The sequence below is a fragment of the Chroicocephalus ridibundus genome, chromosome 2 (assembly GCF_963924245.1).
Source record: "Chroicocephalus ridibundus chromosome 2, bChrRid1.1, whole genome shotgun sequence".
NCBI classification, from domain to species: Eukaryota; Metazoa; Chordata; class Aves; order Charadriiformes; family Laridae; genus Chroicocephalus; species Chroicocephalus ridibundus.
The window spans coordinates 139,510,982-139,526,490 of NC_086285.1; the positions used below are offsets into that span (position 1 = coordinate 139,510,982).

At 39.4% G+C, this 15,509-nt stretch overlaps 1 protein-coding gene across 7 annotated transcripts in view; it reads left to right on the plus strand.

The window, feature by feature from the left end:
* The window catches only part of RALYL (RALY RNA binding protein like), a 411,166-nt gene that overhangs the window by 370,783 nt on the left and 24,874 nt on the right, over nucleotides 1–15,509 (plus strand). For 5 of the 7 annotated variants that reach the window (XM_063327131.1, XM_063327126.1, XM_063327129.1 and 2 more), the window contains 4 exons: nucleotides 641–688; nucleotides 4,498–4,661; nucleotides 5,326–5,406; nucleotides 14,387–14,500. In XM_063327131.1, coding sequence (XP_063183201.1) covers nucleotides 641–688; nucleotides 4,498–4,661; nucleotides 5,326–5,406; nucleotides 14,387–14,500 — 407 coding nt within the window. The remainder of the gene's footprint in view (nucleotides 1–640; nucleotides 689–4,497; nucleotides 4,662–5,325; nucleotides 5,407–14,386; nucleotides 14,501–15,509) is intronic. The other 2 variants (XM_063327132.1, XM_063327128.1) reach the window with 1 other exon arrangement.

Here is a 15,509-nt window from a genome sequence, read left to right on the forward strand (position 1 = left end):
TGGTGCCTGTCTTTTCCCAGGTTTGTATATACCTTCCCTTCTGAACCTGAGAGGAAAGGCATCTCTCTAACACTCTTGCTTGCATCGCTCCTTTTCCTAACTTTTTTCCTTTTCTCTTTATGATGAAAGAAGATTTGGCAGACTTAAGCACCAGCAGCCCAGCTCTTTTTGCGTTTCTCATAAATCAAATTCATTGTCTTATCTCTGCTCACCTCCTCACTCATTTACCAATCTTTCATGTATTTAACAGTCTTCCTAGTCCACTGATTATACTGTTAGCCCAGCAAAGAAGAGGGCTTCAGTATTACAGTGTTCACTTCATTTGATCACTGAGAATTACACTATAATGATGTTCTAATTACAGAGCTGTCGCGCTGTATTAAACCATTTCTATATGTGCTGTCAACTGTTTACACTGTTCTGCATGCCCCAGACTTCACATTTCTAAATATATTACAGTGACAGCTGACAACAGCATTGACAAACATAATGTACAGTGTATGGTTGTGGAAAAGAAGTGGAAGGACTTTGAAGAAGGGCTTGGAATGTGAGAGTAATCCAATATTACCACAAAAAGTTTTAATCAATGTCTATTTTTCTATAAACATGTTCATTCCTGGTTTTCTGTGTTTTTCCACAGTGGTTATGTCTTTGATTATGATTACTACAGAGATGATTTCTACAATCGGTATGTGTGGTTATATTTTTGTACATGCTACACCATTTCTACTGTTTGTTTATAATGTAATCACATCATTTGGTTAGAGAGGTCTGCTATGATTTTTACATATTATTCATTTAATTATTTCCATTGTGTATCAGAAGAAGACTATTTGAATATATCACAAGCAGAGATGATTACCACCACCAAATGTATGCTCATTAAACAGCTCTTTTGGTCTTATCCTTCTCTAAGAGCTTTTGGGCCATTTTCTGTGCTGAACTGTTTAATGGTAGTTTAATTCCTCAGTGTTTCTTCCAACAGATTTCTTCCAGGTTTACTTTCATTGGAACATATAGCAGCTGTAAAATTCTTCAGTGTGACAGTCATGCCTTTGTCTTTTCATCCATGTATATGAAAAGATATAGCATCTCTATTGAAAAATTTTTCTTCCAAGGACATTTAGAAGTCTAGAAGGACCTTGAGGGAAGCAAAACTACACGTTCAATAGCATTCGTGTTTCTATAGCAGGAAAAGAAGCATGGATACCTGAGCAACTGGAGATTTGTGCCTTAAGTACGTACACACAGCCTCACGTAGCACTGTGGGAATTTATTCATTCAGACACAGCAGAGTCACCACAACACAGGGTTAACATGGATGACCATGGATGACCATGGATAACCAATTCCAATGGTTATCCAGCAGTGTTGTGTCTCTGTAGCACAACAGCCCAGTTTAACATAGGCCAGGTGAGTCAGAGGGGAACAAAGCATTGCTCCACCAACCTCTTACAATCTGAGATTTCTGTTATGTAAAGCAACAGACAATAGCAGAGGAGAGTTTACACCCTGCAGTTAAATTGTTGTGTGCTATGTACCTTTCTGCTACACTGTAGGAAAGATGTAGAAACAATGGGTTTTCGTTTTGTTTTTTCCTGGGCTTGATTCATTTCGAGCCACTAGTTTTGGTTTTGCGTGTAAATGACCATTCTCACTTTAGACAGAGCTAAAAATACTAAGCTATAAACATATGGAGTAAAAGCCATTAATGCAGTTTAATCCTGCTCACTCTAGCCTTGACAGTAGGAGCAGCTCATGTCCTGTAAAAAGTTAACTTCCACAGGCTTGTGTTTACTTTCCCCAAGGTTACTGCTCCAAGTTTCATCAGCAGATTTGTATGTTTTTAAAGAGAGCACTGCTTCTGATCTATGCCACCTGAATACTAAAGTTATGTGTCTTTAGTTTTTTCCCTAATTCTGTATGTTATGGGTAGCTCAAATGAGCAACTCTAATAGCTGCATTTCCACAATACTTATGGTAGTTAAAGGTTGTTTCTGTAGAACTAGCTGTCTATCTTGGTGATTTTCTTATTATGGAAAACCGCTGACAGTGAAATGTGTCCATAAGTCTATTCAATAGCATAATTTTCTGATTTAGAAATCTTTCAGGATTAAGACAACAGAACTTTTATGGTAGAAAACCCATGAGGTTGCCCTCACAAAGCTGGACATGTTGATCTGTTGACAATAAAAACCTTAAGAGATTAAAGGGTCTTTGTTAGATCGAAGTTAATGGAAGTGGAAGATGAAAAGCTCTATATGGTAGGCATGGAAAAGAAAATCCCATGGAGAGTTTGATGCACTATCAACATGCCTATAGGAAATATAAATTAAGAAATATGGTCATGATTCTTTGAATTTCTGAACTTCTGAACTTTCTGAATTTCTGTGTCATATCCCAAACCATAGGTCTTGTTTTCTAATATTCATTGATTTTCCAACCCCCCTGAATGGAGAATACACCTATCTTATCTTGACTAAAGCAGTGGTAGGGACAGAAAAGGGCAGCAAAAATGGTTAGTGCTGGAAAATAAAATCTGTATGAAGACAGATTGACAAGATCAGGACTGCACAATTTAGAAGGGCAAAAAAAAGGGAAAAAAAGGCACTATTATATGCGCAGTAGTGATTATTTGGAGAAAGAATTGCTTTAGAACTGAGCATTTCCATTTATAATTTCTCATATTACAAGCACAAGGAAAATAGGCAGGGTACTTCAAAGCTGATAAAAGGAAGCATTTTTTTAAAGAAAGCATATTATTGAAATATGTAGAACTTGGTGCAACAAAATACCAAGCCCACAAGCTTTGCATAATTTCAAAAATAAAAGTAAGAATAGCAATATTAGATAACACTGCTTTTATATATTTCAAAAAAGGAAGCCTAGTTTTGCATTTCACTATATTATCTAAACATGAGCTATTGGAAGCTAGAAAAAAATCACCTTTGGAGGAATAATTGCATAATGACCTTTTGCATTATAGCTTACAGTTCTTCTGAAACATTTTTTTCTAGTAACATCAAATTGGAGATTGAGACCAACCTGCAGATCATCCAATATGATAAATGATGGGTGACAACAAACAATCATATTTCTGTTAAAAGCTTCAAAAATGTTTTAGTGTTCATCCTCATACACAAATGTTTAGTTATGCTCACAATGGCTAGAAACTGCTTATTCGGTAAGAATAGCTAAGGCCATGGAGTTCAAGTTCAGTGGGGGTGACAGCTTCTCTGTGACACATTTTGCAGGCAGCTATGGAAGAGGAGGGATCTGGTTATATTGTCTGTAGGATTATGGTACAGACAACAGTAAGGATCCTGCGATTTAAGCATTAGTTATTTACTTGCCACAAAATGGGCTAGAAGAATTAAGTTTGATTCTGCTTCCTGTTCAGCATGCTGTTAGACATTGTGGTGGGTGAATTACTGTTGCTTGTGTGTCAGTTTTCAAATGTGTATCTATCTGCCCAGATGGGTGACTGTAGTCAGAATTGTGGAAATTAAACATGCAGTTATAAATTTCCATAATTACTAGTTGCAAGTATCATTTGAAAGAAACTTGAGAATATTTTTAAAGAATATTGCTTGCCCCCCTGCTTCAGTCTCTGAACTGGTAATCTTCATTTTCTGAACTTTCTTTTCCTGACCTGTAACTTTCAGAGCCCATAGCTTTTATATTCTAAATATATCTGTAGCTTTGATTACCTTTTCTACTGCCCTTGTTTCCTTCCACGTGGGTTAGTTAGCTGCTGATAATAACTGTGTTTTTAGGATTGGGGTATTCTATTTGGTAACACTAGTTCATTTTGGTTTTAGAGTATCTTTTATTGACTGTATTGGTAATTCTCTGAATATCTACTTGCTACCATGGCTTGAACAAGACATTTTTTATTAAGCATGCTCGAGTATTTTAGTGATTCTACATCAATTCATTCTTCAATAATGAGAACATATGCTGGGACCTCTTTCCTATGCATTGAGAAGGACGTAGAGGTCCCTCACTATAAAGACTTGCTATTTTACAAACTGCAGGATATTACTTTATGGTGATGGTTGGCTTCAGAAAAGTTCATTTCTTTTTCTGTCTTTAAGGACAGCAGATAGAAAACTAGAATTTAAGCCATGCATGTAATAAAGGAGTTGAAATGTCACCACTACGAAATGTACTGCTATTAGTTGTGTGCAATGAAATGATGTGGACCTGTGGAAAGTGGGTTATGGATTTTCCATACTGCAAATAACAGAGTCCCATAACACATCCCTCATTAAAATTACACAAAAAATCTGAGCTATGCACTGGTCTGTGACTGAAATCTGAATATGGCACTTAATGTGCATAGGTCCTTGAAATCTAATTTGACTGTGATATAAAGTGATTATGGTTTCAAAGGGTAATTTTCTCAAAGATAACATGAAAATTTAGTTGACAGGGCTTCCATGACATGAAATCACAGAAGGTTTTATGGAGTCCAGCTGACTTAATCTTTTTTAGGTTGTTTGATTACCACGGCCGTGTCCCCCCACCACCCCGTGCAGTGATTCCACTGAAGCGTCCTCGTGTGGCTGTGACAACAACTCGCAGAGGCAAAGGGGTTTTTTCCATGAAAGGAGCATCACGATCCACCTCAAGTGGGGCTTCTTCCTCAGGATCCAAATGTGAGTTGCTCATATCAGTTGGATATTATTGAAACAATGATCCTAGTAATTTCTGCAAGCAGACAGCTTCGGCTATATAGCTCTGTTGCAGTTATTTCCTACCCTCAGCCTTTAGCTTGAAAAACTGGTTTGATTACCAAAGCTGCCATGCCTTTCCTGCAAGTCAAAGATGTAACTTTTTAAGGAAATCCCTTCAACAACATTTGACCTACTCCCTTGACCTCAGAAGAAGCCTGTTTAAAATCGCCTATCATCCTGACTGCTTATGCACCATGAGGTCTTGTGAAGAGCAGATAATAAAGCAAAGCTAATAATCTTTTTATAGACAGAGGCACACTGATTTCTGTTGAGACTTGAGGGTTGTATGTGAGCTGGGACGGGGCGCGGGTCGGGGGATGGACTGTGGGCTGGAGGGGGATGGGGGAGGCTGGGTTGTGTGGGGTTTTCTTGACAGACCCTTTGAGGGTACAAAGAGGCAAAGTGTCTTTGCCTGTTCTAAACGGAGTCCAAAACAGGATTGGCAACTTGGGGTTATTCAGCCCTTCTTTAGAGTTGGCCTTAGAAGAGCTGATGAACAATACACATTCTCTCCTCCATGTTCACCAAGCTCCCCACCCCATAATATGTCCTGGGAACTTCATCTTCCTCTTCGTGCATCTTTCAGCACCCACCTGTCTTCCCCTGCCCCTTATGTGGAGTGATACTGTCCTTGGAAGCGTCACTGGAAGAGGAAGAGAAAGATCAGGTAGGGATCAGATATTAGAAAGAATGAAGGGACTTCAAAAAGACACTTGCAGTACCAGACTGGCCAACAAAGCATCATGCTGTCTTACACACAGCTGTGAAATAAGTGAATCCACCAACAGTACACCTTACTGCAAGAGGGGGTAACTATGGCATCAACATGAGGCAATTATCTACTCTGCTTGAATAATATATCCAAATCTCACACACTAGCAACAAAGAAGATGGACTTCTAGTGAGCCCACTAGGACCCTATTGTATGAATTGATGGTATCAGACACCTTGAAAGAAAACATGTAATAAACATGCATGTGTCTGAAAGAATGGAAATGTGATAAACAAAGCTAAAGATAATGTTGTACACTGAGGAACAAGGAGCTCGAGCCATTCCTTGGAAAAGATGACGTTCTGAGAGAGGCTCTGTTAGCTGTACAGCTCAAGATCTTCACTTTAGTAGACTTAGAATTTAAACTATTTTGTTAGTCTTTTTCAGCCCTTGAGTCTTTGGGTTTTCACACAGTGAATCAAAGCTTTAGTAAGTATACACACTTACAGATTCATTCATTATATCTCCTTTGCTCCTCCTTTACTGTTGTCTTATCCATACGAAAAGTTAGCAGTATCAGTGCATTCAATTCACTAATTGTCCTAAAGTGTGGCGTAATAAGAACGGACTTCTTAGACTCACTTGCCCTTGAGAAGATGAATTAATTGCAGATAAGTTTATTTATATATATTTATTTTTCTCATTGTCCAGAACAAGAATAACTCAAAAATTCTTCTAGAGAGCTGAGGACCTTAGTATATCCCAATAGATGGGGATTCCCCATAGATTCTGGGGATCTCTCACCCAGAAATCTGGATTTTTGTTGTAGTGAATGGGACAGAGCATATTACGTTAACATATAGATATATATTCCTCAGAATAATCACCAAATTTGCTTTATTGTTTATTCTGCATTTCAGAAAATGTCTTATAATACTGTGTCAGGACTGAAGTAATGCATAACGTATGAGGATGAGGGGACAGAGTCTTTCCTCAGCAAGTTTGCTGACGACACAAAACTGGGGGGAGTGGCTGACACACCAGAAGGCTGTGCTGTCATTCAGCAAGTCCTGGACAGGCTGGAGAGTTGAGCAGAGAGGAACATAATGAAGTTCAACAAGGGCAAGTGTAGGGTCCTACACCTAGGGAGGAATAAGCCCATGCACCGATACAGGTTAGGAGTTGACCTGCTAGAAAGCAGCTCTGCAGAGAAGGACCTGGGAGTGGACCCGGGAGTCCAACAAGTTGACCATGAGCCAGCGATATGCCCTCGTGGCCAAGAAGGCCAATGGTGCATTAAAAAGAGTGTGGCCAGCAGGTCGAGGGAGGTTATCCCCCTGCTCTACTCTGCCCTGGTGAGGACGCATCTGGAGTACTGTGTCCAGTTCTGGGTTCCCCAGTTCAAAAAAGACAAGGAACTACTACTATTACAGCCCAACAGAGGGCTATGAAGATCATCAGGAGACTGGGGCATCTCTCTTATGAGGAAAGGCTGAGAGACCTAGGTCTGTTTAGCCTGGAGAAGAGAAGACTGAGAAGGGATCTTATCAATGCCTATAAATATCTAAAGGGCGGGTGTCAAAAGCATTGGGCCAGACTCTTTTCAGTGGTGCCCACTGTCAGGACAAGGGGCAATGGGCACAAGCTGGAACACAGGAAGTTCCACCTAAACATGAGGAGGAACTTCTTGGAGGGTCGCAGAACACTGGAACAGGCTGCCTGGAGAGGTGGTGGAGACTCCTTCTCTGGAGATATTCAAAACCCACCTGGACACGATCCTGTGCAACTTGCTCTAGGTGACCCTGCTCTGGCAGGGGGTTGGACTAGACGATTCGTAGAGGTTCCTTCCAACACCTACCATTCTGTGATTCTGTTTAGATTATAGAATACAACCCTAGGCCAAGTACTCATAGCCACTTGCTATATGACCTCCAAAATACTGTTTGCATAACACGGCAAACATTGCAGAATCTGTAAATTATTTAATAGAAGTGCAATTAGGAGTACAGAGATCCTAACAGACAGTGCTATGCCCCGGTGAAAGTATCATTCAATGTATTTAGGTGTGGTGTGAATTCTAAAAATGTCAGTTTTAGAGCTCCAGGTGACAAGATCATCTTTGTATCCAGCCCTTTAACACTGAAGAGAACAGCTGCAAGATGCATCACTAAAAATGCAGGCTGATGTTTTGATCCCTTTTGGGTTTCCACCCTCAGTTCTTTACAGTGGCAATTGGAGCACATATTTTATCGTGCTGGAATAAATTGCAGAAAATATTATTTCTGCATGCAGCACACCTTTAAAAGGAGTCAGACACACAGTATACAGACTTTCATGCTTGATTTCCCCATAGAATTACCTCCCTTTTTTCAAGTCCAACCAACCTATCATAAAGGTAGAAATACAATTTTGTTGACTTGGACAGGAATGTAATCAGCTTATTGTAAGACGTTTATCAGAGAAATAACCAAGCCATTCCCTTAGGGGCTTCAAGTTGGAAAGGAGAGAATGTGGGTTTTTCAGCTTCTTTTGCCATTTTCTTGGAAAAGTTGGTTATATTGAATTGTGGCATGAAGCAATTTAGTATTTTGTTTCCCCTTACTCTACATGGCTAATCTGAACTCCTTGAACTCCTAATGCACTGTTAATTCTAATTCTAATTTATTGCTAGTTAAATAAAGGATCTCTTCAATAAGGAGAAACATAGTTTGTGGGAAGGAAGGTATTTGGGGTTTTAATGAAATTCAAGGCTGTAAAACAGCTTGATCACAAGTTCAGAATTAACTATGTCGAAATGGTATTGCCTGTGCTTGAAAGATTTCACCCCCAAATGGCAAAACTCCCATGAGATCACATCCCCTAATAGACTTTTCAGATTTAAGTAGAAATCTCATAGGTATAACAGTTCTCATAGCTGTTCTCCACACTCAGACTGGATCCAGAAGATGAACCCATACAGATAGTATTAAAGGTCGAAACACAGGAGACCCTTCAGTGAAATTACCAGGATTAGAGGGACTCACTTCTGAAAACCAGCAATCCAAAGGCAGAAGTTTGTTGTGGCACACAGCAAAGACCTTATAAAAGCATAATACCAAGAATGCCTTGCTCGTTGATGAGTATATCTGCAAAAATAATGTCTGCCAGGGCAGTAAATTCTTGTTTTACCAAAAAGTGGCAATATGTGTTCTAAGTTTGCTTCCAAAACACAAAACAAGTTAGAAGGATTTGATTTCGTTCCTGAATCTATAATTTTTCAAGGATGAGTTGACAATATTTTATTTTCTTTCTAACTCCAAAGACTAGAGAAAAAAAAAATCAACGTTTCTACCTTATCAGAAGTAACTCATAAAATGAAACATGTTGGTGTGGAAACTACACATAGGAGTTCTTCATGTTAATGGTGTGAAGTAGCAGATGCAGACTGCTATTTAGAACTTGGAAAAACTCACTTTTTCTGACAACACAGAAACTGAAGCTCTTGGACTATGCACTTTCATTTTACACATCTGAAATCAGGACGAAAACACTAATCAAACTTTTTACACCCTGTGTGCTTGAGATTAAGGAGTAGGCACTTAAAATGTCGCAATATGTACTGGATTATGCCTTTAAATTAATTCATTTTGAGTCATATAGTTTATATTTGGCTTCCTCAGTTAACCCATTTTTCAGCGAAACCTAAAGTAATACAATATGATAAAATATTTTATATTAAACATGAAAGTCTTCAATAAAAATACATGACATTTCTTTCCAAAGAAATCTGAATCATACTTTGTGGATGAATCAATTTGTAGTTACGGCAAAAAATGTTTCCCAAATACAGCTGTAATTCTACAGTAGCACTTTCATTTCTAAAAATGTGATGGACCTCAGTTTTAAATCTCTTCTTTTGAGCTGGGTGCAGTTTGTCTCTTTTGGTGCTAGATGCTTCAATGAAAGATGCATTCTGAAAGGCCCTTGTATTCCTGGCAGAGGGCTGGAAAGGGTCACCGAATCTGATTCCTTACTGTTCCAAGTAACCACATCATCTAATCCTTTAAGCTCCATCTTAAAGCTAGTTAAGGTTTGGGTTTTGTCTGTCTCTGTTTCTTCTAATTTCTGGTTTAAATTTGTTTCTTATTTGTTTATATCCATTTGTTGTGACAACGCTGTCTTAACTTAAAAGTTAAGTTTTTACCTTCTTTTGTCTCAGGCAAACAAGAAAAACTCTTCTGTCACACTACAGGCTTTCCATTCTTACGGCCATCTTCAGGGCCTTCTCCCAACATACCTGCCAGAATTCAGTGGTTCAACCTGTACACGTTATTCCAGCTGAACTCTCACCAGGTCCTTGTACAATGGCATTGTACTTCCCCATTTTTAGCAATACGTCATTTGACACATCCTGGCACTGCATTTTCTTTCTCATGGCTGTTGTCAACCTGAGATTATACCCCATGGATAATGCTGTCACTGTCTTTTTCCTCTGATGAGCTTCCATGTTACGAATAGGAGCTCTGCTGTGGGTCAATCAAGTGCAGGATTTTTTTTACTGCAATTACATTTCATCATTTTTATAACGTAGCATTCCTTAATATCACCTGACTGCCCCTTCCATTCTGATTCACTCTGAATAGATGATACCTTTTGATTTCATGACTTCAGCAAATTTTACCTGATTATTTACTTTTTTGCATCAAAGTTGATGAAGATATTTAGCCATTTTGGTGCCAGTGCTTGAGGAATTTCATTAGTAATTTCTTTCCCTTTCAAAACATGCATTTCTGTCACCTGCTGGCCTTTGCTTATCTGCTAATAGGAACAAATAAAAGCAGTAAGCTACTTTATTTTCCTATTCTATTACACAAAAGCAGATGAACAGATATTTTGGACGGATGCAGCTCTGGTTTCATGTTTATCAACTGCTTTATTTCTTGCCTGAGATAAATTTAAAAAAAAAAGAAAAAATCTGTGACATTTTTAAGGAGAATTTATGTACTCAAAGAAGGACACCTGAAGTACAGCATTTACAGTCTTTACATTTTGACTTGTCGTAACACTGTGCTTAAAAAACCTAAAGTTTTTCCCAAGATCTACACTATAGAATCACAGAATGGCTGAGGTTGGAAGGAACCTGTGGAGCTCGTCTGGTCCAACTGCCCTGCTCAAGCAGGGTCACCTACAGCAGGCTTTCCAGGGCTGTGTCCAGACAGCTTTTGAATATCTCCAAAGATGGAGACTCCACAGCCTCTCTGGGCTGCCTGTGCAATTGTTTGACCTTCCTCACTGGAAAAAAAAAAAAGCTTTTTCTTATGTTTAGATGGAATTTTTAGATGGATTTTCATGTGCTTTAATTCATGCCAATGGTCTTTGACATTTTAGTGGGCGCTACTGAGAAGATTCTGGCTTTGTTTTCTTCATTCCCTCTTGTGACAGGGAGCCCAGAACTGGACACAGTACTCCAGATGTGGCCTCACCAGTGCTGAGGAGAGGGGAAAGACCATCTCCCTCAAATTGCTGGCAAAACGCCTCCTAATGCAGGATGTTGATGGCCTTCTTTATCACAAGGGTGTATTGCTGGCTTATATTCTGCTTGTTGTTCATCAGAACCCTTCATAATTTGGCTTTAGTGATTGCTGCTTACTACAGAAATACTCGGTACAGTATAACTGAGAGTGGAATTACTCTAGAAGAATAATTTTGAAGATTTTTACAATTCCCTGCAAATTAAGACAATAAGTAACTCAAATAAATACAACATTGCAATGCTGGAACCAGGATGGAAATTTGGAATTTGTTGTGCAGATTTGTTGAAAATTTTTCCCCTTTTTTCTTTCAGTCCTTTTTAGTGTTAACTTGAAGTGATTGACTGTATGATGGAATCACAACCTTATGAAGAACTGTATGATGAAATCACAAACCTTATGAAGAACGACTGAGGGAGCTGGGGTTGTTTAGCCTGGAGAAGAGGAGGCTGAGGGGAGACCTCATCACCCTCTACAACTACCTGAAAGGAGGTTGCAGAGAGATGGGGGCTGACCTCTTCTCCCTGGTGACAAGTGATAGGACAAGAGGAAATGGGTTCAAGTTATGTCAGGGAGGTTTAGATTAGATATTAGGAAACATTTTTTCACTGAAAGGGTTATTAAACATTGGAATAGGCTGCCTAGGGAGGTGGTGGATTCACCATCCCTGGAGGTGTTTAAAAAAAGGGTAGATGGGGCACTTAGGGACATGGTTTAGAAGTGGCTTTTGTCAGGGTAGGCTAAAGGTTGGACTCGATGATCTTAAAGGTCCCTTCCAACCTCAACAATTCTATGATTCTATGATTCTATGAAATGTGAATGATAAATTGTAGATTAAGTGACCAAAGTGAGGAAATAGTTTTGGCATGGGGGAATTTTGCAAGGTAGCAATAAAGCTCCTCAGTCGTTTCTAACATCTTTATATGCTGCTGAATCATTGGTGTTGTGTCTGTGTTCCGTCTGGTGCAGTCTTCTTCCCAAACTTATTTCTCACCAAGACACCACAGGGAAGCCCCTGTGAAGCAGAAGATTTGACCTGAGTTGAACAGTAGCCTCATGTATGTGCCTGCTTCCTCACCAAATTCAGAAGTGCAAACGTTTTCTGCTTTGCTTTTTAGACCAGGAACAAATATCATTAGGTTCTTATGGTGTTGCTTCTGACTTCTGACCTTTTAGCCTTGGCAAGCCTGCTGTTTGCCAGTCAAGGGAGCACCTCTAACCCAACAGCTTGGCTGCACAGGGTCTGTTGCCTGCTGGCTTCATAGCGGGTTGCTGTAGACACTTAGCATTTCCTCTTGGACAGATTCACACCATTTCATCCTGGAATCTGCACTGTCTTGCTACTCCAGACCAGACCAACCACTGCCCCTAAGGAAGCAGTAACCTTCTAAATATGCAGTTGTCAGAATCTTAACGTTTTGTTACAGATCTGGAGGATTGGACAGTGACCCGTTATTTTTCTAAGAACATTTTAATTCCTTGCTCTATAAATATGCAGAATAATTCTATCAAATCCTGTATAGCATATAAAAGTCTAGCACAAAGGTCACTTTTAAGCTTTGTTCTCTAAGTCCTACCATTCATTCAAGATGAATCACAGAATCACAGAATCATAGAATCATAGAATTGTTAGGGTTGGATGGGACCTTAAAGATCGTTTAGTTCCAACCGCCCTCCCCTGGGCAGGGACATCTCCTACTAGATCAGGTTGCTCAGAGACCCATCCAGCCTGGCCTTAAAAACTTCCAGGGTTGGGGCTTCCACCACCTCTCTGGGCAACCTGTTCCAGTGTCTCACCACCCTCATGGTGAGGAACTTCTTCCTAACGTCCAATCTGAATCATCCCATCTCTAGTTTTAATCCATTCCCTCTAGTCCTACCATTACCCGACCATCAGTGTATGATAGTGTGAGATATGCAATTTCTCAATGTGAGCACATGATCTAACAAGTTCATTACCGCATATAGCAAACTACTGCCTTTAGCTGACTTGTTATAACTATGATGCACATGACCCAAACTCTAAGATAAAAAGCCTTGGTTTCAACCTCAGTGAATATGCTGCAAGTTTGCAATAAGGCTGGTTCTGAAGCAAAAAACATACTCATTTACTACCACCAAAGCAGGCAGCAGCTTGCCTGCACACTTCATCAGATTTTGACTGTCCGATAAAAAATACCCATGAGACATCATGATGAGATACATGCCCAAGAGTCAATGAATGGGACTGATATGGCAAGATGCATCCAGGAGACCCATTTCTCAGGCTCACTAAGGGCCCTCCCATTGCTCTGGATACACACACCAAAGTCAATGCATGTCCTCCTTCAGCAATGATAAGGATGGAGGAGTAATACTGCTCAGTGCTCTTCCACTGCCAGTCCCTCACAGTTTAAGGTGATGGTCCATTTCTTCCTACAACAGTTGTAAAAGACAGCTGTGTTATCTGCTCTTGACCTTTATAAATGGCTTTATTCTCCCATGATAGCACAGGGTTCCCATTTTCTCCTCTAGGGCTTTTCAACATAATATCCTAGCACAAACAGGGCAAGTGGATCTGTTTGGACTATCTTCTGAGCATAAAATCATGTCCTGATAATGCCAGAATAATGAGGTCATTCACGAATGATGCAGTGCTGTTTCTTCTGAAGCCAAAACACTTCCAAAGCAGCTACTCCGTCTTATAGTAGACAATGGGAGTGTAATAATGAATATAAATGAAGAGTAATGCAAGACAACAAAGATTTGTAAACTTCAGCTCTAAATTTATAGGTGACGCTTCCATGTCGCTGGATGTGATCATAAAAAGAAATATTTTCGTTATAGATATCTGGAAAAAGTACAAGAAATTACCAGAACTGAAAGCTTTTTAAGCAATAATACTTAACACCTATTGTAATGAAGTTGTTGACTGGAACATAACATTGCAGTCCTGGCTGCCCTAGCATTTATGTTACCGTTCACTCTCGTCGAAAAAACCTCCTGCTACTCTGAGGGATCTTTTTATTATTGTCACAATTATTATAAAACAGTCCTGCAAAACAGCGTTGCAAGATTGTGAACTGTCTGTCATATTTGAATAATTCTTTCACTATAGGCTGTTTTTCAGTAAATGTTACTTTAAAGTACTACATACTTTACTAAGAATGCCCTTGAGATGTTTTGCCTGAAATGCTTATTACAGAGCAATGCACCTCACATAACCTCTTGCCATTAGGGCTTAGAATCCTGTGGTTTCCTAGCATGGATTCAGCATTTTTAATTAGCAATGTTCTTTTTTAGAAGTTAAACCTCAAAAAATACAGACAGAAATGAGAGAGTAGGCTTTGTACTACAGAGAAAAGAAAAAAATAACATGTTTTTTTCCATGGGGGGCTACAAATACAGTTTATTTCATGTTTTGCATCTTTGCTCTCTTTCCACAGTGAAATCAGATGAGTTGCAAACAATCAAGAAGGAATTAACCCAAATCAAAACAAAAATTGACTCCTTGCTAGGGAGACTGGAAAAGATTGAAAAGCAGCAAAAAGCTGAAGCAGGTAGGTAAAAGCAATTTGTAGTCAAATGAATTAAATTAGAACCTAGTTATCAGTCAAGCAGACAGACCAGAGAGAACTGAAGCCTTCCAGAAATTTTGCTACATAATGGAGGCCTGAAGCAAGGTAAATTAACTCTCAGGTAGAACTATTGGGAGGATAAATTAATATTCCTCACAGAGCATGCAACATCACTTCAAGAATTGTTCAAGAAAATAAAAGATTCTTACTAGATGTTCTGGAAAAAAAAACATCACTAAAAAATTGACTGAAGAGAATTAAGTTAGAGTTGGTTGACCTTGGGCATGCTTGTGCTACCCACATTAAGAATTATTAGATGCTCTATATAAAGAATTATTGCCTGGGCAATAGGCAATAGTCACCAGTTGCATGAATGGAAATTCCTGTTTGATATAAGGAAAAGAGATGCAACAAAGCCATACAGCAGGTTGCCCAGAGAGACTGGAGTAGCTTCATCCTTGGAGATGTTCAAAACTCATTGGGCCAAGGCCCCATGGACCTGGACCAAGCTTTGAGTTGGGCTCTGCTTTGAAGAGGGGTTGGGCTTGGAGAGTCCAGAGACCCCTTCCAACCTGGGCTACTGTGTGAAGCTGTGGCATCTTTGTAAAACCTGCCGCACCTCTAGTTCAGCTTTTCTCTGGCTTGAAATGTTTTGTTTTGAAGCAAACCTTGGGAATCACAAAGTCCAACACTATTTTTTAATTTAATAAAGATCTTTATTTCTGGCATTGCAGTGATCATTTTGTTAGCTGAATGATCTCACCTAGCAGCACTTTAAAGCCATGCTGAGCAGTTTTAAGGGATTTATAAGGTTGTATTTTCACCACAGTATATATAGAAAACAATCTCAATTCTTACCGCTGTCTATGGCATTTCCTTGGCTATTTCCTTATAAATCACATGGTATATCTCTGTGCAGGAGCTGTGTACTAGCGAGCTGATTTTGATGACAGCCAGCGGGGAAATGGAAGCCTTATCTCATGAAAAATCT